Source organism: Lagopus muta, chromosome Z (genome assembly GCF_023343835.1).
Source record: "Lagopus muta isolate bLagMut1 chromosome Z, bLagMut1 primary, whole genome shotgun sequence".
Taxonomy (NCBI): Eukaryota; Metazoa; Chordata; class Aves; order Galliformes; family Phasianidae; genus Lagopus; species Lagopus muta.
The window spans coordinates 25,091,493-25,114,062 of NC_064472.1; the positions used below are offsets into that span (position 1 = coordinate 25,091,493).

Below are 22,570 nucleotides of genomic sequence, written 5' to 3' on the forward strand. Positions count from 1 at the left end.
TCTCTGAGGGTACCTCTGGGTCCTACAGCCCTGATCTAGTGCTGCAACAGAAACAGTCGCTGTAATTCCCAATTTCCTTACTATCTCTGTTTCTCAATCAGTTGGGTTTTTGTTTTTGTTTTTTCCATATCACTCACCTCTCTTCAGTCCTGACATCCCTCTTACACCTTGCTCATCTTTGCCTTCCTCAGCCTGTGTCCTTTCCAAACTTTTTCACTTTCCAAACTCTCATCATTACTTAAACTTTAACATCATATTTCAGCTTCACCTCTTCCTCTCCAGAGGCTTCCAGTGCTAACACTGGGATTTCAGGTTTCCTAGATCTTTGCAGATGAAGGCTATTCTCACTTCCAGTGCCCTATCCTTTCCACCTCCCCCTTTGCAAGTAATACTGTTTACAGCAGCAGTTTCTGCCGCTGGCTTGCTCTCTCACACCAAGTTCTGCTCACGGGGGAATGGTGCGAGGAGGTTGCTCTCATGCCAGTGCAGATAAACTGATTTTCTCTTTCACTCCTTTTTCCTTGGTACACCATTTCACTGTTCATACCCTCAGCTACACTTCCACATACCCTTAATTATGCCTCCATATACCATTAATAATTACACTTTCTTATACCATCAAAACAGCTTATCCCATTCCCTTCAAAACCCTCAAATCAAACAATACAGTTCTTCAGTTTCCATAAACACCCTTAATACCATATAACTTTCCTCTAACAATCCATATAATTCAGTTATAAACACCTTGTCACAGAACCAGCACTGATTGACCCACCTCCCTCACACACCTCCTCGCAAGCAAACATAAACAAGTTGACATTCATTCCCTGAATGGAACGGGCATCTCTCTATGAGTTCATCGTCCCCATTCATAAATTCATACAAAAATGTAAAGACAAACAATTAGACAACAATCATTATAATACACTGCACTCACCCTGCAGCTATGCCGAGTCTCAAGTACTCAACACATTCACTTGTGATCACACATAATACCTGCTTTACACTATACCAAATCAGAGCTCTGAACTCCTTTTGAGTGTTTTGATAGCAATTACTCAAACACATGGTATCGAACACCTACAATAGATGGTGATGACAATAATACAACCTTTAACTCCCCTGTTACTATTTGACAAGAAACCCGCTATTACTGATCACCTAAGGGAGAGCTATTGCTCTTTCCTCGTGTACAACTTACAGGAACCCTTTGTAGGAATTTCCCCAAGGAATCTTCCTACCCCAGCAAGCAACCAAATCCTTGAGCTCACACACCTTGGGGGGGGAGGGGGGAGGGGAGGGAGAGGGGGAGGGAACATGCACGCTCCTTCATACCCTGCGTAGGATGTCTCCTCGTGATTTATGGGTTCCCCCTTTCCATACATGTACCAGGTCCGCCGATGGATGGTCCTTGTCTGTTCCTGCAGTGATTGAATGAGGAAGAGGACTCCTTCCAAAACATCTCAGGGTGTGGCAAAGGCATCCCCCCTCTCAGCTGGTCCCACAGCCAAACACAGGTTGTCCCATCTGGGTCACCAAATTGATGTGAGGAATCAAACTCTGTAACCCAAGTAAGATTACAAAGCAGCTATGTTCATTCCAGCAGTGTGCATATGCTAGGTGCAAGGGGGATAGATTCACCTAACTTGCACCCCATGAGGAAAAAGCGTGCCACAGATATAGGCCAAATTAATACATAATCAATTGTTTCCAGGAATTCAGATACATATTGATTAGATTTCCAAGAACCCCTTAGCATGCAGACCCTCCCCATCGTATGTGCATAGTGGGTTGTGGGGGTTTGCTCCTGGTGGTCGTGGGATGAAGAATCACAGTCTTCCTCGCTGTAAACTTCTGACCTGTCAGAGGGGCAGCCCCCCAGAATGGTTTCTGCTTGCCCTGTGGACATCTAATCACCTCACTGCCAGATGTCTTCAGGCTGTTCTCAAACCCTTATCTTTATGACCTTCATCCCCCTCATTATCCCACATCCAGTGTCTGCCATCCCTTATTTTTCTAACAAACTCTACATTCTTGCTTCTATAAACTATCTCTAAATACCCTCCCCTCCCCCCTAATCTTTAGTCCCTGTGAAGCCCTTTTCTCACTTTTACTCTTTTACTATGGGGCCCTTCTCAGCCTTCAAGCATGAAAGCACATGGTGGTTACTGAGACCAATGTACAGCACCACATGTGAAAACGTTGTCTCAGGCTGTAAGGAAACCATCATGCTCATGGATACAATGTCAAGGGACAAACAATAATTGATCTGATATGTAATCTGGTTAAACACCAAAGAAAGGTATGGTGTCTTTTCTTTGTTTTTAATACAGGGCTAATTTTGTGGATTCCTCTTCACTGGAGGTAAAAGAGCAAGTCTAGATTAGTATCTGACAAAGTTGTGCCCAGGATCAGCCTTCCCTCAGTACAAAGGGATGGTCTAGAAATCAATCTGGTTCCACATTTCTCTGAGAAGGCTGGCTGCTATTACATGGAATTAAAGCTACAAAAAAGCATGCTAGATTGTCAATATCCTCTCTGCCCTCCTTATACCCCCACAAAGGTCTTACGTGCCCTGTAACCTTATCACTCCCTGTCCAGTTTTAGAGCTGTGGTGACCTTCTTAGTGACCTCTGGCTCTTTCTAGGCCAAATGACCCTTTGTTGGGACTTTCCCACCTGCAAAACAGTCTTCCCTACTTGTTGTGACATAAGTACTTACTGTTTATAATGCTTTTGAGGGAGATTCCACAGGTTTCCAGGCACTTCTTTAGAAGTTCTCTCTATTCCTTCATTCCAAAATACTGCCTCTTCTTCCCCACACAAAATGCTCTTCAGTAATGACAAAAAGAAATAAAGACTTGACATTTGTATTCATTCACTGCAGAAATGCTTCAGCAGCTGCTCTCCTCAGCTGTTTCCTTTGGAGCCAGTGGGAGAGGGTAGGCATGGTCACACAGCAGTGAGTGCTAATGCCACTGCTCTCCTGTGCTCAGAACGGGTCTCCAGTATAGACAGACTCTCCTCATGAAGGGGTGCAGGGGAACCAGCCTATAGAAACAAACAGTACATAAGGAGAGCTGCAAGAGTGAGATTTAAATGCAATTTTCATTCTGAATTTTGGGAGTAAAAAAGCAGATTTGCTTTTAAAAATGTGACTCTCAGTAGATGAGGTCACTGCTTTTCAAGCAACAAAATAATCTGAATAAATAAAGTGCTAAAAATTAAACAGAATAATTACTGAATTCATGTTTTGTGATGAGAAATGCATACATATATTTGTAGATGGAAAAAGAAAAGCTCTTTTCTATGTCATTGGCACTAAATGTATTCAGCTGGAACAATTGTTCTCAGCATTTTCCGCATTGCAGACCTCTGCTTTGCATTGTATATTTAGTGTAAAATTAATCCTAAGACAGCATACTCATTTTACATAATTATCTTTCAGAAGTGGTCAGAAACCCACAGAGATGCATATCCACATATTAAAATCACTATGTTAGACAAGTGAAAATATAAGGCAGTGAGAACTTTTAACCTGCAAAACCACAGGACGAGCCATTCCTGCCACAGGCAAAAGAGCCTATGTTTCTTTTGGAGATGTTGAAGCTATGGGATGGACTCCTTCTGGCTCTGGGACTCCTGCCTGTGTGTGGTTATGTGTGGGGGGGACTTCAGGACAAAGAGTGTGCTTCCATTTCCTCTTTATCATGGAACTGGAAGATGATGTCATATGACTGGAAAATGATACCTAGCCCAGGGAACTGATAGACTCATGATAAGAAAGGAAACATTTGGGCTTGTGGACTGACAGAAGAAGTACGTGGTAGCAGTGATGAAACAGTGACCATCTTGACAAGGAGTGGTTCAAGCACATCCCTTGTCTTTAGCTACTCCTCTGCTATCAAATGTTTGTACGTAACACAGACTTTAAGAAAGGATTTGAAGGAAGTCATTGAGAGCTGCTTTGGTACTAATTGAAAATATATCTCTGTACTGCGGAGAAGTACAAGAGAAGGGTGTGTATTTAGTTAGAGTGAAATTGCAGTTGAATTTTTATTTTTTAACAATTGCAAGGGGTAACTGCCTTGCAATTAATTTGCTTATACTCATCACTGTGGAAAGTTGTGCTCATTGATAGCTTTGATTGGTGAATTAAAAATGTACACTAACACTATGAATTTCTTTGCACTACCTTGTTCTTGTTACAACAGAATATACACTAAGATAAAATAAATCCAGCTTGATGGCTTTTTCTGTTCTTTCCTATTTAAGAAATGTCTTGCAAATGTAGCGTAATTTATCTGAAAACTCTGTCATCTGTCTTTCCCCTCTTTATTCCCATGTGCGCCCTGTAAAGACCCTACCTAATGCTCAAATCTGCAGCTAGTCAACACATGGCTGAGTTTTTCTGCACAGAGTGAATGGGGTTGCTGCAATGTTTCATCTCACGTCAGTAAAGTTGTGAAGGGCTGCAAGCCTTGAGACCAGCAGGAGTAGTAAGTCATGGGGCCAGCAAGAGGACAGAGGCCACAGGGCCAGGTTTCTAATTAACTACATAATAAGGGCATTGTACAGGGAAATGGGAGCAGGAGAAAAGCATCCTGCAGAAGTCAGACAACTGATTGCAGGCAGTACTGGAGAATGTGGAGGGTTAAACAGTGAACAATTACATATTTGAGCAAGAAGATTTAGGCAGTTTTAGAACTGTGTGGAGTTGCTTTTCATCTTTGTGAATTGTTCTCTCTTGGGTTGCTCTGTGATCTAGAGCACCTTCTAAACCTAAATTTTCCCAAAACTTGGAAACTTCCAAACCTTGGAAACACCAAGGTTTCCAAACACACTGACAATTCTCTGTGCTACAAATGACTTTTTGTAATCAATAGTAGAGCTGACATGGTTAAAGGCTGCACACTGTGCACACCGGTATGTCTACCTGTATGGACAACACATCTCTGACTGCAATATCTGCATGGTGCAAGAGGAGGTCTACGTATGGCTTACAATCCAGTTCTACCTGTATGAGCTAAAAAAGGTAAACAGCTATGTGGTATGACTCCTCAAAACAACATTACTGAAGGATTATGCAGATTCATTCTTATCTTCCTGCTTTTTACAGGAGAAAGATCTCTACTTGGTTCATCTGCAGCCCCTATGGTTTGTCTATTGATGCCCATTCTGTACTTGAGAAGTATGGAGATTTTATCAAGATATGGAAGATGCAGATAAGCAAAACTTATGAAATAACCTTGAATTGATCCAAGAAAATCTTCATCTCCTTGTAAAACTTACTGTAACCACACTAAAATGTTTCCTACCAGAAAACAGAGTTATTTCTTTGGAATGTTTCAGTGAATAGGTTCTGGGCACATTAAATTCTGAGTGGGAAAAGAGAACTCCTATGCTACTTGGAGGAATAAGGGAGATTTCAGGCTATGAAATTAGAAACTGAAATAGAGATGTTCACTTAGGACATGTAAATTCTGCTACATACTGTTGGATAATGAAACTTCTTATGATACAGAAAAATCCTTTTGCAAGTGGACTAAGCTGACCAGAAATGGACATTTCTACGTTTCTACCAATAATACCAGAATATAAAAAGAAGAAAAAAAATTATTACAAGATTTTGAAACACAAAAGTTTGTTAATGAGTTTGTTTATGAGGAAAGGCTGAGTGAACTGGGTCTGTTCAGTCTTGAGAAAAGAAGACTGAGAGGGGACCTGATCCAGGTCTATAAATATCTAAGGTGTGGGGGGCAGAATGGCGAGGCCGGACTCTTTTCAGTGGTGAGTGGAGACAGGACAAGGGGAAACGGCTGGAAACTGCAGCATAGGAAGTTCTGCACAAATGTGCGCAAGAACTTCTTTACAGTGAGGTGACGGAGCACTGGAACAGGCTGCCCAGGGAGGTGGTGGAGTCTCCTTCTCTGGAGATGTTCAAGACCTGCCTGGATGCCTACCTGTGCGACCTGCTGTAGGGAACCTGCTTTGGCAGGGGGGTTGGACTCGATGATCTCTGGAGGTCCCTTCCAACCCCTACAATTCTGTGATTCTGTGATTCTGTGAGTCATTTGGATAAATCAAGTAACTTACAAACTGAGATGCTGAGATGACATCACTTACTGGAGTGAACGTGGCCCTGCAAAGGATGTCAAGGCTGTATTTGTCCCTCATGTGGAGACTGATGGGGTAAGCTAAAGAGGAGGAAGCTGGAAGGAAGATGCACTGGATAGAGCTGTTTTAAGTGCTCTTAAAGACTTTGTCAATAAAAGGAATTATGAGATGCACATTTCATTTCTTCCTTTCCATCTTTTTTTCCTCTACATATATTTTCATAACATCCCTAGTTTTAAGATTTCCCCTTCCTGGAAGTGAAAAGAGAAATACAGTAAGATGGTCACTGGCTGTGATTTTACACGTTATGCATGCTTGGTTTGTTTTGCTTGGGTCTTGTTACATAAGTGTTGCAAAAAGATTGTCCTTTTTTCCACATGGGTTAGGCTGATTCATTAGTGATGAACTAATAAGTCCTTCTTGGCTGCTGAATCTTGCTGGCCTACCGTTGCACTCTGACACGCTTGCAATCACCAAACTTCCCCCAGTGACATCTGCCACCAGTCCTTTACATGCCAAACTCTTTCACTGGAACCCCCCAGTGTTTGGCTGTTAGATTCTTGATTTTCTCTAGTGATCAATGCGAGGATCACTCGCTGTAACATCTGCTAACAAGTACATTTTGACTGCATCACATGACCCTGCAAAGCTTCTGTTAGGTCATATAGCATATGATATTCACAAATACAGCACCACAACAACTAGTCACTTTTTAATTTTTTTTTTTTAATTGGAAAGACACTAAACCTAGCAGTCTACCTAGGCAGGCTAAGGGCATCTCATTCAGTGGAGATTAAAAAGTGGAGATCAAAAAGTGCAGTGTGGGAATACAAGAGAGAATATTCAGAGCAGACACTGTGGAGCAAGATAAAGTATGAGAAAACTGAGAAGGCTGAGAACTAAGGATATCTCTAGAAGAAAGGAAAAGCAGAAGAAATGGCCCATGGCTCTTACTGGATAAGCGCCTGTATGCACAGTTAAGGAGTGTTTGTGGAATACTTTGTTGACATGGGAAAGAGGATGGGAAAGTTCTAAGGGTGGATGGGAAAGCTAGAAAAGGAAACTTGTGAATGTATATGAGTTATGTGAGAACCTGTAATAAAAGATTTCAATCATTCACATCTGACTCCACGCCTGGTTGCCACAATCAACAACTTAGACGAATGTCTCCCAGCCTTGGTCTTGCCTCACTGCAAGATGGGCTAGGCAATTCATTAAGGTTCCTTGCAACATGACATTTCTTAGAAAGTATCAGTTGTTCTATGAGACTGGGGAAAGAAAATGTGAAATTACAGGGTAAGATGCCAGATCTCCCACTTGTACTTTATCTCCTTAATGCAAAGGTTTTACGAAAATATTTATTTCTGGGACCACATCCTTTTCCTGTGTGCAACTAATGGCTGTGATGGGACACAATTTTACTGTGTAAACAACCATGGCAACCCCAAATGCCCATCACTTCAATTCCACAGAACGTAATCTGTGAGATTCCCCACTGAACATAGTACACGCCAGTAGTGTCAGCAGTCCTTTTAGAAGGTCCAGCATGCAAAAATACCATGATACAGGAGAAATGGATACACAAACACACAGTTGGAGTTATATTAGTACACGAAAAAGCAATGGCATCTTCTGTCAGCTGTTCTTTAAGCCCCACAATGTAAGTTAGATTAGAGAGAAAGAAGAAAGTGGGCATTTTGCACAGACATGAAAGAGGAAAGAAATAATAACAATAAAAAATAAACTCTATAAAGATCTATTTCTAAACATTGGTGAAGGTGACATGTGAGGGCAATTTTTTATTGCAAGACATCTTCTTTCTCTTCTCAGAAGATTTGTAATAGCACATCCGTATCTTAAGCAAGTAAGGAGGAAAATATTTTATTACATCATGTACTGTTAAGGTTTCCTTTTGCAGTATTACACTATCTACCAAATGAACATGCTAAGAGATGGATGAAGACTAAGAATTTTCCATCCAGGACGGTAGGAATTTTAATTTATCTTGAAAAAAAAAAAAAAAAAAAGAAAGAAAAAAAGAAAAAAAAAAGGATGTGGGGTTACTTTGTCATCTTGTGTCTTATGCTATTATTTATGCTACATCATCGCAAAGCAGTCACACTGTGTAAAATTTTTTTCTGCCTTTGTTCGACCGGGAAGAGCAAAATACAACCAGTACAAACCAGGAGGGAGAAAACCAAGTAGCACAGACCTCGGTCCACTCGCACGGGCTGCAGGAGCCACCTTCCGCGCTCGCAGTGCCCACTGACGCGACGAACCGCGCGATTTCGCCGCTCTTCGCCCCGCGCTCCCCCCGACCCCGGACCCCCGCGAGCCAACACACGCGCGGCCTCCTCGCTTCCACCCCGGGGCGGCGCCAGCCTCCTTTGTGCGCCGAGTCCCCGCGGAGGCGGCGGCCGGGGAACGGAGCAGGTACGTCGGAAGCCGCCATGGTGGGGCCATCAGCGCCTCGGGGCGTAGCAGCGGGAGTGCGTCACGACGAGGGGCGGGGAGCGGCGGAGGGATGATATCAGGCGCCGGGCAGCAGGAGCCGGGCACGCAGGAGGTGAGCCCGCTAGCGCTGCCGGGGAGCCGTCGTCCCCGCTCATCCCTCAGCCGCGTTCTCCTCTCTCCTCCTGCCCCGCGGGAGGCCGCCCGGGGCTGAGGTGAGGCTGCTCCTGAACGGCCGACCTGCCGGAGCCCCCCGCGGCGTGCGGGCCTGCCCGGAGGGTGGGTGGGCGCGCTCGGAGGCCGGGGAGGTGAGCGAGACAGGCCCGGCCCTGCCCGTGCCCCGCCGTGCCCTGCCCTGCGGGGAGTGCAGCCCGCCGGCGGCAGGTGGGCGGGCCGCGGAGGTGTCCAGGCTCCAGGTGTCCGCCGCCCCCGGCGGGCAGCGCCCGGACCCGGCCGCCTTCCAGGACCGTGGTGGGGGGGCTGAGGCCCGGGATGGGGGCGGGGGCGGCTCCGCCGGGCTCTCCCTTCCTTTCGGACCGGATGCCCCTCGTCTCGGCCGGGCTGAGCCCCGCGAAGGGCGAGACGCCCGCTGCCAAGTTCTGGGCGAGTTTTGAGGGAAGCGGCACCGTTTCTTCTGGCCCGGGCCGGTCTGCGTGGTGTAGAGCCAGCCATCTTTTGTGGAAGGCGTCTATTGTACCGCTGCTGTTTGCATATTTAGGCACGTATGTATGTGAGCTCTGCTGTCTGCGGGTACGTTGCGTGCCTGTGTTTGGAAGTAAAAATGACTGTGTTACAACAGATGCCTTCCACAAAGATGGCTGTGTCTGTGTGAATTGTGTATGGGGATAGACTTGTAGAATGGCCCGGGTTGAAAAGGACCACAGTGATCATCTAGTTCCAACCCCCCTGCTATGTGCAAGGTCACCAACCATCAGACCAGGCTGCCCAGAGCCACATCCAGCCTGGATGCACGTGCATGCTCTCCCTTCCCTTTTCATACATGTGATGTATAGGGTTAAGCATTTTACTTTAAGGTAGAGTCAATTCTTCCATTGTAAAACAAGGGGAAGCATCCTGCCCAAGATGTTTGGTATAGCATTGCCATCCTTTTTATGGAGGGTTAAATCTGGCCTGAGAAAGTGGGTTATTCTGGGAGCTTGGGTTAAAGCACTGGGTTTTATGTCTGTTAATGGAAAACAAAATGCATCAACCCTCTGGTTTTATATCTGAGCTGGTGTTCTAGTTAGAGAACAAATTAAGAGTCATCTTTGGGTTCCATCGGCTGTGTTGTGTGTTATTAAAAATTAGTAATTCAAAACGCCTGCCTGTCATTTGGAGTTAGAGTCCAGTGATGCTTGGTTCCACGTTCATGGAATCATTGAGGTTGTGAAAGACCACTAAGATCACCTTGTCTAACCACTAGCACATCCCCACTGTACCTACTACCCACATCACTCAGTGCCACATCTCCATGCTTCTTGAACACCTCCAGGGTCAATGACTCCAGGCAGCCTGTGGTGTTCTTTCTGGGCAGAAATGTTTCCCAGTAACCAACCCGAACGTCCCCTGGTGCAATGTGAAGACATTCCATCTCATCCTATTGTGCGTGTGTATGTGTGCACAAGTGAGAAAAAGAATTTTTTTTCTGCTTGTTATGATTATTTGTGGGTACTGGGCAGCATTATTGGACCTGTTCTTGTGTGTAACATGACCGTTATTAAGAAGAGTTAGCATAGTGTCATAATGCTCAGGGTAATAAATTTGGTGCTGTGTTGCTGCTGGAAGTCCTGCAGGAGGCTGCTGCAGGTGAGTGATTGTGGTCACTCCTCTCCTTCAAACTCTTCTCTATGGGAACTTCATGCATCTTCTGTCTGATTCCTTAAACACACCAGCACTTCAATTGAAACGTGACAGACTTAACATTGATAATTTCTCACTTCTTGTCTTAAGAATGATCAATAAGCAAGTGTTTCATTGGGGCACCTATTTCTCTCTGTCCTCTGACCTGTGTTCTGTCTGTGCTTTTCTGTGTGAGGTTTAAGCTTGCGCATTTTAAGTTCAGGTGTTCTACCTCTTATTTCAACACCATTTTACAAACAAAAAGTCTGTGGGGATACTGAGATTTGTATTTCAGTTGCTTTCCTATCCTTCTTTCTCCAATCTGGTCTTAGTTAGCATCTGCCATGTTTGGAAGTGAATGTTTCAGTGTCAGTGTTACTGATGTGAAAGATGGATGCTACTGTATTTTTTTCATTGAGATCTCTACAGCAGTGCATGTCAGGAAACACAGTACCACATTTTTGGTGTATTTCATTGTGTGTTTCATCACTCCTTTACAGTGGGGCAGTACTCAGACAAATGATTTGTAAGAAAATATTCCTAATTTCATTCATGTGCACGTCAATGTAATGTCTCTTCATTAATTAAACATTTTATTTAAGTGTCTACTAGTTTTGCTAAGGTGACACAACTTAAAAGGGAAGCTTTACCTTCATTACTTGCGCAGACATCTTTTTCATGCAAACCAGTTTAAATAGTTGTAATAAGTAGCTATTAGAGATCAGAATCTTAACCAGTACAAGGTAGTTGGAGTTCTTTAGGCTGATGTTCAATAGTGTTTTTGTTTCTTATTTTAAATGCGAGAAAATAAATGTTTATATGAAATTCTGTAGCAATAGAAAAGCTCATCAGAGTAGAACAGCCCTTTACTTATGTTCTTAGGTACAAGGCTTATCAATATCTCTAAATTGTATCATTCAATGAATATTGGGTACTTTTTTTAAATTAAATTTAATAAACTTCAACTTTCCTCCTAAGCTTCTGTTTCTAGTGCTTCCTGTATAGACTAAGCAATCCTGAGTGCAAAAGCCTGCTTTAATATTGTTTTCTCTACTGCATTTTTTAAAAAAAGTATGTGTTGCCTTGAGAGCTGTAAGCTGTCATCCTGACAGATATTTGTGTTTGTTTTTTGTTCTTTTTTGCTACTGCTGGCTTTTTTTTTTTTTTTTTTTTTTTTTGTGAGGGGAAAGCAGGTAGCTAAGTCAATGGAATGTGACAGCTTGTATTTATTTAGTCAGTATAAATTTAGGTGGTGTTCAATGAGCCTGAGATTTTGAGAACTCTTTGAAATTGCTCCTAAAATATGAAAAACTTATTCCTCAAAAAAAAGTAGCAAGTTTTCAAAACTTCCCTAAAATTTCACTAAAACTTAATAAGAATTATCAGAGCTAACATATCTCTTTTGATTTTTCAAAGTTGACTGGAAAGTCCTGTGTTCTAAATGATGTATCTACATGATATATCTCCATGTATTTAATCAATTCCTTGAGTTGCAAGTCTAAAAAGATCAGATCTTTTTCTGAATTGTGTAGTAAACTGTTGTTGTGCAGCTATTCAGAGTAGCATTTAGGTTTTTAATTTTTTCTCTTGGTCCTGTATTTGATTTTCATAGTAAAATAATGTATCGTGATTTTGTTGTTATCACTGTAGATTAGGGGATATACATGTTGTCAGTGCCTCACCCTTCTCCTTACGGTTAGACGTCCTTTAGGGGCTGAGATGATTCAGTTACTCTTCCTTGTAGGCTTCATCAAAACATGTAAGGATAGTTAAAAAGCTTCTTAATTCTGTGGAATCGCTGTAGAGGAAGAATAATCAGGAAGGATGCAGTGTCCATCAAGTCAGAGTCCCTGGGGCACTGGTAGAACAACAGACCTTATTCAGAATGTGTGGCCACTGCTTTGGCCAGTCCCAAGCAGGGACTGTTGATGTACTTTGAAGAATATATAACACTGCATCAGCTTGAGTTAATGTTATCCTTTCAATATGCCAGATGGATAGGTATGAAATGTGCTTAGGTTAGCCCATACGTTGCTAGAAGATTTTTGTGTGACTCTTCTGCGGGTAGTAAGTCCTGCAGCTGTGAAGCCTTTCTCATAGCTGCTGCAGAATTAACCATCAAAATTTGTTCCAGCAAGCTTAAATGATTTGTGGATGGATAATAATTGAATTGCTGGGGTTGTCAGGAAAACCAGTAACAGCAGAAATGTTATTGCACTGCAGTGCAGGCTGCTTAGTGATGATTAACTTATCTGTGTTCATAATGCACCTGAGCTATAAAAAGAGGTAGTATCTGTATCTCTAGCGGAGAAACAGTTACTAGTTTTGATTTGCAGATAAAAGCCTAAGTCATTCTTTCAAAAATTCAAGTGCATCCAGAACAGGATAGCTTTGGTACTGAGAGGTATGACTTAGTAATGTGGCACATATTATTGTGAGAAATGGGAAATGTGGTATGTTCCCGGGAGCATGTTATGTTCTTGGAAGTATGTTTGATGGAAGAACGGTTGATGATGGAGATAAGGACAGGATGGCACGAGGGAGGAGGCTGTGTGCATTCCTTTCTGTATTACAGACATCCTTGCTGACATTCTCAGATGTAGACCTTCAGTCTTGTAGTAACTTGTTCACCAGTAGCTAGTGAATTCATGTTAACAAATATTTGATATTACAGCTGTACCAGGCTGAACTGATTCAGGAATGGTTATACAGAGGCAGTTGTGAGGAATCAAAATGAACCAGCTGCAGGTATGAGACTGCTGGAAGCAAAGGCAAACAAATGCGTAGGAATTTGAACTATGTGGTGAGGAGTTTGCTAAATATTGGTCTTGATAGCAATAGGTATGGACAGTAGGGAGAAGTGGGTAAGACTGTGCCCTAAGCTGCTGATCATTTGTTTGGGCCCATTGGAAGGCTTAGAGAAGAGCTGATGTCTAAACAGATTCCTGAGAGTTTTGAGCAATGGAATAATACTCTTTTGATGTTTTAGTTTTCCTTTATTCTGGAAGTAGGACTTTTACATAAACAAGAAATACTGCACCTTACTCATTTTTACTTCTAGCTGGAACAGCTTGGATGATGTCTGACTGTTTGCTAGCTTCTTAATCACAATAATATTGTGTTTGTTTTTTGAATGATTCTTTTTCAGAGGACAAAGTTTACTTCTATTTTTAATTTGTATATGCCATTTTTCCATCCTTTTGAAGATGTTTGAAGGTGCAATGAAAGCAGACTTACCAACAAATCCAGCTGTGAGCTGGATTAGAGTTGGGATAGTCTATCTGTATCGTCTTTGTACAGGTGATGAAGCGTGGGTTCTCTTTTCCAGGGTTATATGAAAGTGTTTCTACCTGCCATTATTGTATTTGCTGGCATATTGTCCATGGCCTGTGATGGTAACTTGACATATCTCTTCATAAAATGACTGGCATCAACCTGACATTCAGAAATGTCTTCTTGGCATGTCTGTGGCTGAAAGTCCTGATTACTAGCTTTAAATGTTATTCTTAATGTCTGTAATGTTCATGTCACCTGAATTTCATGCTATCTTTCTCTGAAATAGCTTTATTTACTTTGTCTTTCTAGTCGTCTTTGTCTTCTGGTTTTCTTTAATCCCATGTGATTTTAGTAAGTGAAGTTAATTATTTTGTTCTGCATTGACAAGGCAAACATCTACGTACAGCTGAAAGCACTGGCTGCTGTAGAAGCAGGTGAATTTCAGAATTCATTCTTATCCAACACCATATTTTTAGCTGTCTGTCACCTTCTGAAGGTAGTAGTAATAATGGTTAGAGATATCTGCTTATTTTCTGTCTGGAAATAGAGTAAATCAAAGGTCTTAAGGTAAATTAAGGTTTAAGTTCTTAGTGTTCCAAATGTGTTGTACTTACTAAAGTGCCAATTTCCAGAATTATGGTCCTCAATTTTATAGTAGATGGGCCATGTGACTGTATACTCAAACTATGAAAAGCCTCAATTCCACCTCGATCTGTGAGAAAGTTACAGGGTTGACTGATAAGAACATGTAGTTACAGCCCTTTGTATCAGATTTACCTGTCTCACATCCTGGAATTGTGGGACATTCCCATGTTTTTACTGACCCTTTTCTACTGTATTTTCATTTGGGTCACACAAGAAAAACAAGGTAAATACTGCTCTCTCAGTTATAGCACTCTTCTTCCAAACGACTTTTAAAATGGGTTGGGAGAGGGAAGCTCTGTTCTACTCACATACAATTAAAAAAACTCACATGCAATTAAAAAAAAAAAAAAAAAAAGGCAGGAGGTGGAATACCACTTACCATTTGCATTTCCTGTGGCTTTTTCTGCTGAAAGTGACAGCATCTTTAGACTTCATGGCATAGTAGTTGCTCAGGCAGTTTTAATTCTTCCTCTGTTATGGAGGAGTTGATGAACATAGCTACAGTCACCGTCACGTTTGAGTTTTCATCTGGAATATTCTCAAAGCACCTATAGGGAGAGTTGCTGTTGTTTAGCTGATGAGCAGTAACTCAGACTGAATAACATGAGGCTGACCTAATCTGCATGGCTTTGTCAACTGCCCCTGCGTCTGGGACAGAGAAGAGGACAACACAACTCAAAGTTTTCAAAATAAAAACAAATGCATACATAGTGTTTCTGCAGTACCATTCTCACCACTAGATTAGTTATGTTGGGTTTAGAAGCCCATCAGCTGTCTAATTGTATTTGGTGTTTTTTCTAAGTGTGATCAAGAGAAGAGTTTTTGCTTCATTTTTGTTTCATTGATCTCATCTCTGTATATGGTATAGCCTATATCAGAAGGGCTGGTTTAGCAATAGGGATTAGTATACTAGTTTAAGGACCAGTGTTTTAGTTTAGCAAAAGGCATCAGTGAGTGCTAGTTCTAAAACTTTCCAGTTTAGCTTTGCTTGGTGTGTGGGCAGCTTTGTTTTTGTCCTGCTTTTCAGGAATACTGGAGTCACAGTAGACTATTTTTATCTTTGCATGCCCAGGTGCAAGGACTTTTTCCTTGGATTTCACATACATTGTTTTGGGTTATAGTGCATCAAGATAGAAAGTTGCTCATTGTGACATAACAAGCAATGGAAATATGATAAATTGGGGAAAACCAGCTGAAGGTTGGCCAAAAGTCTCTGTGATGAAGCTGAAGGAGAAATTGAGGGGGTGAAGCAGGTGGTCTTAGACCACCTTAGATGCAGTCGTGCGTGCAAGAAAATTGGCATGTATTAGGGAGTTCTTGGAAGAGATTGAACATGTATGCCTGTGTATTGTATCTTTACTGTTTAAAGGTAGAACTTGAACCCTGAGAGCACACAGTTGCTTTATAAAGTCACCTGGTATATATCATGAGGAATAGAGGAATGTTGGCTTTTCAACACCTCATTAGATTTTGAGTGTTTTCTTCATGAATTTTGGATGGCACTTCAAAAAATGGAGGGATGTTAGAATATGACAAGTTAGCAAGATACGTGGGCACAACATGGGAGTAGGAGGTTATCTTCTGGTAGTAAGAGGCAAATAAAACTGAAAAAAATATAGAGAAGGAAGATTTTTCACTTAATATACAGAGGCACATCTTCTGAAAGAGGTACCTGGAGAAGCAGAAGGAGTGCTGAGGGACGTGAGGTTGTGAGAGGTGAGCAGTGCAAGATCAGTGCAGCTGGCTGCCTCCCAGAGGAAGGCAGGCTGTTGGTTTACAAGTGATGAGCTGTAGGAAGGCTGTTCTTTAAAAACAGAAGCTGTGTTGTATAAAGTGCAGACATAAAATCAGAGCTGAGAGAGGAGCTAGAGAACTGAAGAACAGCAACTTGAAAATGCTGAGGAATGGAAGAGAGAAAGAGGAGTGACTGGAAAGGTGGGTTGTGAGCAATTTTGTGTGGTGTTATTTTTTTGAAAACACTATGCAGATTTGTATTGTGGAGAAGAAGCTGCAGAGAAGAATGAGTGCTGAACATGAGAGCATGGGATCAGTTGCATGTCCAAGAGATGAGGATCTAGGAAGTAAAAATCCTGCTTAGCCCCACTGTTCTGTCTTACTGATATTAATGATCTTCAAGAGAAACTGGAATTGATTTAATTCTGTGTGTGGTTGTATATATTTCAAATCTGAGAGGTGGAAAAGAAATGCATGAAAGATTTCTGTAAGAAACTTCAGCTTTATTGGTTGTGACTCTCTGAAGTTGACTCAAACATAGAATTTGAACATAGTTAGGAAAGTGTGCCAGAAAAATACTTTTGTGTATCAATTTCTGCAGACTCTGTACTGAATAAAATGCTCTTCAAGAAACCAAGTGATGATCTCATTAAATGTTCAGGAGAATGTAAATAACAAGTTAGTATTTTGTATACTGAAGCACTTAGTCTTTGATTGAATAGGCTACATAACCTAATGCCTCATTTTAATCACTTGAGGAAAACATCAACAGTGTCAGTCTGGTGCTTAATCAAGCGTCTGCTTAAGAACCTTTCCTAGCTGTGGTGGGTTTTAGAGTGTAGTTGCATAACCGAGTCTCCTAATTCTGTCCTGTGGTGTTATTTTTGACAACTGGTAAGATCCCCGTCCTATTTTCATTATTTCCTATTTTTCCTGTTTTCATGTTTCATTTGAAGCTGACCTCAGGAGTCGTGTTTACTGTAAGAGAAACTCTCATTTAATTAAAGGCACTTCTTAATATTGCTTGTATATTTTACTGTGTATATATTTTACTTGTTATATATTTTTATCTGGTTCTGCAGAAGTAGATTTTGGCAAGAGTTTAGTCTTCTGTAGCTACCAGATTTTAATATTTTCATTACATGTTGTTTGTTTTTTTTTAAATATATATTTTCATTACATGTTTCATGACATGTTTTTTAAAAAAAAAAAAAAAAAAAAAGATTGCATTGTACAGAAATTAATGTACTTTCCACTTTCTTTTAAAGGAAAAACAGGCCATATGCCAGTACTTATAAATGTGAAAGACCTCTTTTTCTTCCTTAGTCAGCATTTAATTCCACAAGATACTGTATGAACCCAGACAAATAAACCTTTCAGCCATAGTTCTTGCTTACCTCAACTGAAGTCATTTTATAGCAGAACTGGGGAATAGATCCTTCGTGTAGATCTCATAGTTCTATGCTATGCAAGTAAATTAAATTATGGTGGCTAATTAATGGACGGCAAAGACTGATTGTATTTACATTTAAATGAACTGCTTTCATTTCTCTGTGATAGAGAACCAGAGCTGCATAAGCTGCTTCCAGCAGATTATGGATTTTGTGGTTGACACAGTAATCCAGAGTGCTCAATGAATGTTGACAGCAGTTTTTAAATCATTGTCCTGTGCTTCCATAAGGTTTTGTTGTTGTTGGTTGGGTCTTTGTAACGTTGGGAGGTTGTTATTTAGAGTTTACTGCGGTTTCCTATCAAAATAAATGAGGTAGATGAAAATATTTTTCCTTCTACTTAGGAAAACAAACCTCTCCAAGCCAGGGCAAATTTATCTGAGTTGGCAAGAACTTGTATTTAAAATTGACAAGACAGTTTTCTCTAAGAATTTGAACAAAACCCATGCAGCAGGAAATGATATTTATATGCGTTATTAGTATGATGCAGATGATGATTGGAAACATACTTAAGGAATATACAAAAGCAAGCTTCTGGAATTAAAATCCAAGAAAACCTCCCTTCAAATTTGTGGCTATTGAGTGGGCAGGGTTGAAGTTGTCTGTTCAGTGTGGCAGATCAAGTAGCATATTGTTAATTCCTCAAGCCTGTAAGATTTTTTTTTTTTTCCCCAAGAAATCCTAATTTATATTCTGTTGCTTAAAAAGCAACATCTCTTTCCTGAAATGTTGTCTTCTTGCTTCAGTATTTGTTACATTGCAAATTAAAATGAACAGTTTTAAGGATTAGAAATAATTATAAAATATGAAAGCTGTTAGGTTAGTAACCTAAATTGGTTGTTGTACAGACATTCCCTATGTATTTCAAACCACAGAGTTAGTAATAAGCGGGACAGATAATTGATATTTAAATCTGTATGGAGAGTACCTTAGCGCGAGTTTAAAATTTAGGTTTTTATATTACGAAAGGATGAATAACCTTTTAAGCTAATCTTTTCAGACTCTGTTGGGATAGAAATGAGTGAAAAGTCCAAATGCACAATACGTTACAAACACCTCCCCATTCATCTTTGAAGCAAGTAATTCGGAACAAAAAAGAAGCAGAAGTGATGGGAAGATTTTGTGTATGTTACAGCTGATAGTCTAAGCAAGAAAAAACAGCTGTGGAATGTGTTTGTTAATAGAACAGTGTGATAGTAGAACTAAACAGTTTTTATTGTTTTAGTGGTAGGAATCGTGTGTTATGTTTTTTGTTTTTTTTACTGTAAGCTGGAAAATTAAATACACTACTTCTTTTTAATCGCTTTTTATTGTTATTTCAACTTTTATGTGTCTTCCACTTTCACTGACCTAGCAATTGAACTAGCAAGATGGGAAACATAGCAAAACAGAAATGCTGCTGTGATTGAGAAGGGGATTGTCAGCTTAGTGCATCATCAGCTCTGGTGCTGGAGCAGACTCGGGACTTGCACAATCCCATGTCTTGTTTTTTTTCTGGAGTGACAGAAGCTGCACAGGGAGATTTAGTTTGTAATTTGAGTTTCTTCTCACACTGCTGCCGGTGCAGCATGTAGATGGACTTCTGTATCAGTGTTAATGAGAGGTGTACAAGAGTCCTTCAGCAGTTCTGTGATACAGTACTCTACTGATTGTCTAAATACTTTAACAGGCAGCGCTGAAGTTCACTTTCTGTCAGAGTAGGCCAGAACTTTGTTACAGGAGTGAACCCACTGCATACGTGTACATTGGCTGTGGTTGGAGAAGTTGCCCCGGTTTAGCAAAAATGTTCTGCTGATCATAGCTCGAGCAGCATGATGTGTGTGGTGCTAGTTTCAAATTCTAATTTAAAGAAGAACAAATTTACCATTTTTAAATACAAATTCAGGTCTGAAGATTGATAAGTTATGCAGCAGTTAATTTAATTTTATGCATCTGTGGTCAGTTGTTTTATGTTGAAAGCTTGCTGATTTTAAGTTGTATCGTTCAAGCATACTTCTAGTAAAGTTCTATTGGAGTATCTTATGGTCTTGGTGAAGTATTCTCACTCTGATCTTTCTGAGGTACTGATTAGTACAACTTCGTAGGTGAGGAGTTGATGCAGATCAGGTAATATGTCTTCACTTGCATTAAGTCTGCCAGAGCTGTAAATTTATCCTCATTCCTCTAAAGCCTTGGCTAGCTGCCCGACCACTTGGACTTCAGTACCACTAAGACAAAGGCACATGAAGTAGGTTTTAAACTGTATTTGTGCTCTGTTAAATAGCTGCAAGGAACAGTATAGCTTTTTGGCTTCTTATTTTTGTCATATAATGGCATTCAGTACTGAAGATCTAGAGTGGGATGACTGCATCTCTTGATTTCCAGAGTCTGCTGAAATCCTGGTATGGGCTGGAAGCTGTGTGGTCTGAGCCTCTGTCCTTTGTCTTCCTTCATCTTCATATGCTTCTAAGATGGCACTGGTGCTGCAGCTGTAACTGACATTTAAATCAGCTTGCAAGGCTACCTGCTTACTCTCTATCTAGAAGAAAAAAGAATTCAATCTTAATGCTTACACTAATGAAGATTTTGTGAGCTAAGAACTACCTCAATTGCACAGGAATGTGCTTTACTCATCCTGTTAAATGTGGTTTTATTGTTTGTTGAATTGATCTGTTATCCTTTGTTGCTGCAGATGTTCCCAAAAAGGACGTGCCATTTCTCACGTAGTAACTTATGTAGTGCTGAGAAAAGGAAATGTGATACAATTCCACATTAAAGCAAATATTGCTTGTGTTTGCTTATTATGTACAGTCTTTAATGCCATTATGTGAAAATATATGGTTATGAAGAGTTTAAGGTTTATTTTCTTTCAGTTAACGTTAAAAGAATAACTTGCCTCATTTGGAAAAAAAAATCCTCCTCTTTCTTTCTGGTATTTATTTAATACAAATGGTTGTGATGAGTTTGGTTGCTTGAGGCTACATCGTGTGTGTGCAGTCAGCCTGATTGTTGGCTGGCCAATTGGAGTGGCACCTCATGAGCAGAGCATGATCCCGCAGCATATGATAAGGATTTGACCTGACAGTTTTACAGTAATGCTACGCGTGGATGCTTAGAGCAACAAAAAAGGATATGGTGGACTTCATGGCTGAGACCTGTGCTGTTCCTGCTGCAGTATAGAAAAACGCATGATGCTCTTTTCAGGAAAAACAGAAAAGCTTTCCTTCCTCTTTCACACTTTGCTTAAGAGTCTTTGTGGACCCATCTGTACCTTGTACTTTTCTAAAGATCCTGACAATGCAATTGTGGTTTAATTTGGGGAGTTTTTTGGTTTATTACTATTGATAGTCATTTACTTTGTTTTTGGTAGGTTAGTTTGCCTTTCAAAATGCAGATGCTTGCATTTCGGATTGTTAGACCACTTTTGTATGATCTTCTGTAGATTAGCATAGGGCAATCATTTACCAGTTCTTCAGTGCTTTCAGTATGGTTTTGTAACTATATAGTTAATGATTTATTCAGGAATCTAGTGAATTGATTTGTTGTGAAATATTTTAGACCTTACCAACCATAAGGCAGAAGTAATACCAAAAAAAAAAAAAAATTGTGACTTTACATGTTTAATCTGTTTCATGATGCAAATAGTAAGTGATTATTAAGCAGGAATGTTGAGTTCTCTGTGACAGTTCACTCTTGAAAACTGACCTACATTCTTGTCTCTTGAAATGATATAGGATGAAAAAGTTATTAATACAGTTATTTTGGGTGAAGATGTAATTAATGAACTATACAAAAATAGAAAATAATCCAAACAGCTGAGTAGGAAGATCGTAAAATTACTCTCAAAATAAGTCATTGAATTTATTAATTAGTGGAAAGCAGTTTTCGGCCTCTTTTTTTAATAAGCAAAGATATGATTGTTGCTTTAATTTTCTAAGTGATGTCATGACCATAATTCAGATGATTACTAAACTTCTAACTACATGTTTTTTCCTTTTGGACACACACTACTTTATTATGAAACATTTCAGGAATTTTTACCTAGAGGCTTTCAGTTTTAACTTGTAACTGAAATGTTTCTTTGTCATATAAAAGCAAAACCTCGGCTCACTCATCTGTTATTCTTAGGTTTATCTAAGCAGTTTAATGATTTCTTTAATAATTCTTCTCTTCTTTCTGCCTGCAGACAGAGAATTTCCATTTTTTTCCAGCAAAGCAGCAGGAGTGTTGTGCTGTTGCAGCCAACCAGGTGATAAATCTTCATCCTGCTGTGGAAGCAGTGACAGTCTCAAACCTCACGTGACGTCCTGTTCAGACTGTAGCTATTGCAGTGTGTCTCTATCAAGATGGTACACTTACTAAGGGTTCTAAATTTCTTAGGTGTTTGGTGAAAGCTGTTTGATTTTGTTTCTTGATGTTACAAAATAGCACCATTAGTGCAGTTTTGTCCTGAATAGACTTGATTATAAGCTTTCATTCGCTCTTCCTGACCATCCTTCCTGACCAGCCATTTAAGATGTACAGAGCTGCAGTGTCTCACCCATCAATTGGGAGATAAGTGTACCTAGTATAGGAATCTGTAAGAAGAGCAGCTGAGATGAGCAATGCTTCTGATATGGAACTCCAGCTAGGAGTTCAACGTCAGTGAAATGGATCCAGAGCTTACTGTGGAAGGAACTGAAAGCTAGGAAGAGGCTTCAAAGTGAGGCAGTTAAGTCTGTCTGACTGCCTCTGGCACTTGACCATGACTGAGAAAATTAGGATAAAACAGTTCAATTAGAAGGGCCCTCCAAGGACTGAGTCCAGCTGCCCAACCACTTCAGAACTACCTTGAAGGTCAAACACATTACTGAGGGCATTGTACATTGTCTCTTGAGTACTGACAAGCACAGAAATCAGCCGCTTATCCATGACGCCTGTTCTAATGTCTGACCATTCTCATGGCACAGAAATGTTTCCCAGTGCCCAGCCTGACTCTCCCCTGGCAGCTCTGTGCTATTCCCAGTCTACTGTCAGTTCCCAGGAGGAGAGTCTGGCACCACTGCTGCTTCCCCTCCTCACGGAGCTGCAGGGAGCACT

The 22,570-nt window shown here is 40.7% G+C and overlaps 1 protein-coding gene and 1 long non-coding RNA gene across 6 annotated transcripts in view; one reads left to right on the forward strand and one right to left on the reverse strand.

The window, feature by feature from the left end:
• Positions 1 to 1,379: 1,379 nt before the first annotated feature.
• LOC125686523 (uncharacterized) lies at positions 1,380 to 8,424 on the reverse strand. The gene is made up of 3 exons (XR_007373824.1): positions 8,329 to 8,424; positions 2,722 to 3,050; positions 1,380 to 1,560 (listed from the first exon to the last, which is right to left on the reverse strand). It is a non-coding gene; the product is annotated as an uncharacterized LOC125686523 (long non-coding RNA).
• A 22-nt stretch (positions 8,425 to 8,446) lies between these two features.
• FAM169A (family with sequence similarity 169 member A) overlaps positions 8,447 to 22,570 on the forward strand; it is a 32,990-nt gene continuing 18,866 nt past the window's right edge. The window contains exon 1 of one of the 5 annotated variants that reach the window (XM_048930593.1): positions 8,447 to 8,549. Coding sequence is in view for 1 of the 5 variants with exons in the window: in XM_048930590.1 (XP_048786547.1) it covers positions 8,641 to 8,682 (42 nt within the window). In the remaining 4 variants the exon portion in view is untranslated. The other 4 variants (XM_048930590.1, XM_048930591.1, XM_048930594.1 and 1 more) reach the window with 4 other exon arrangements.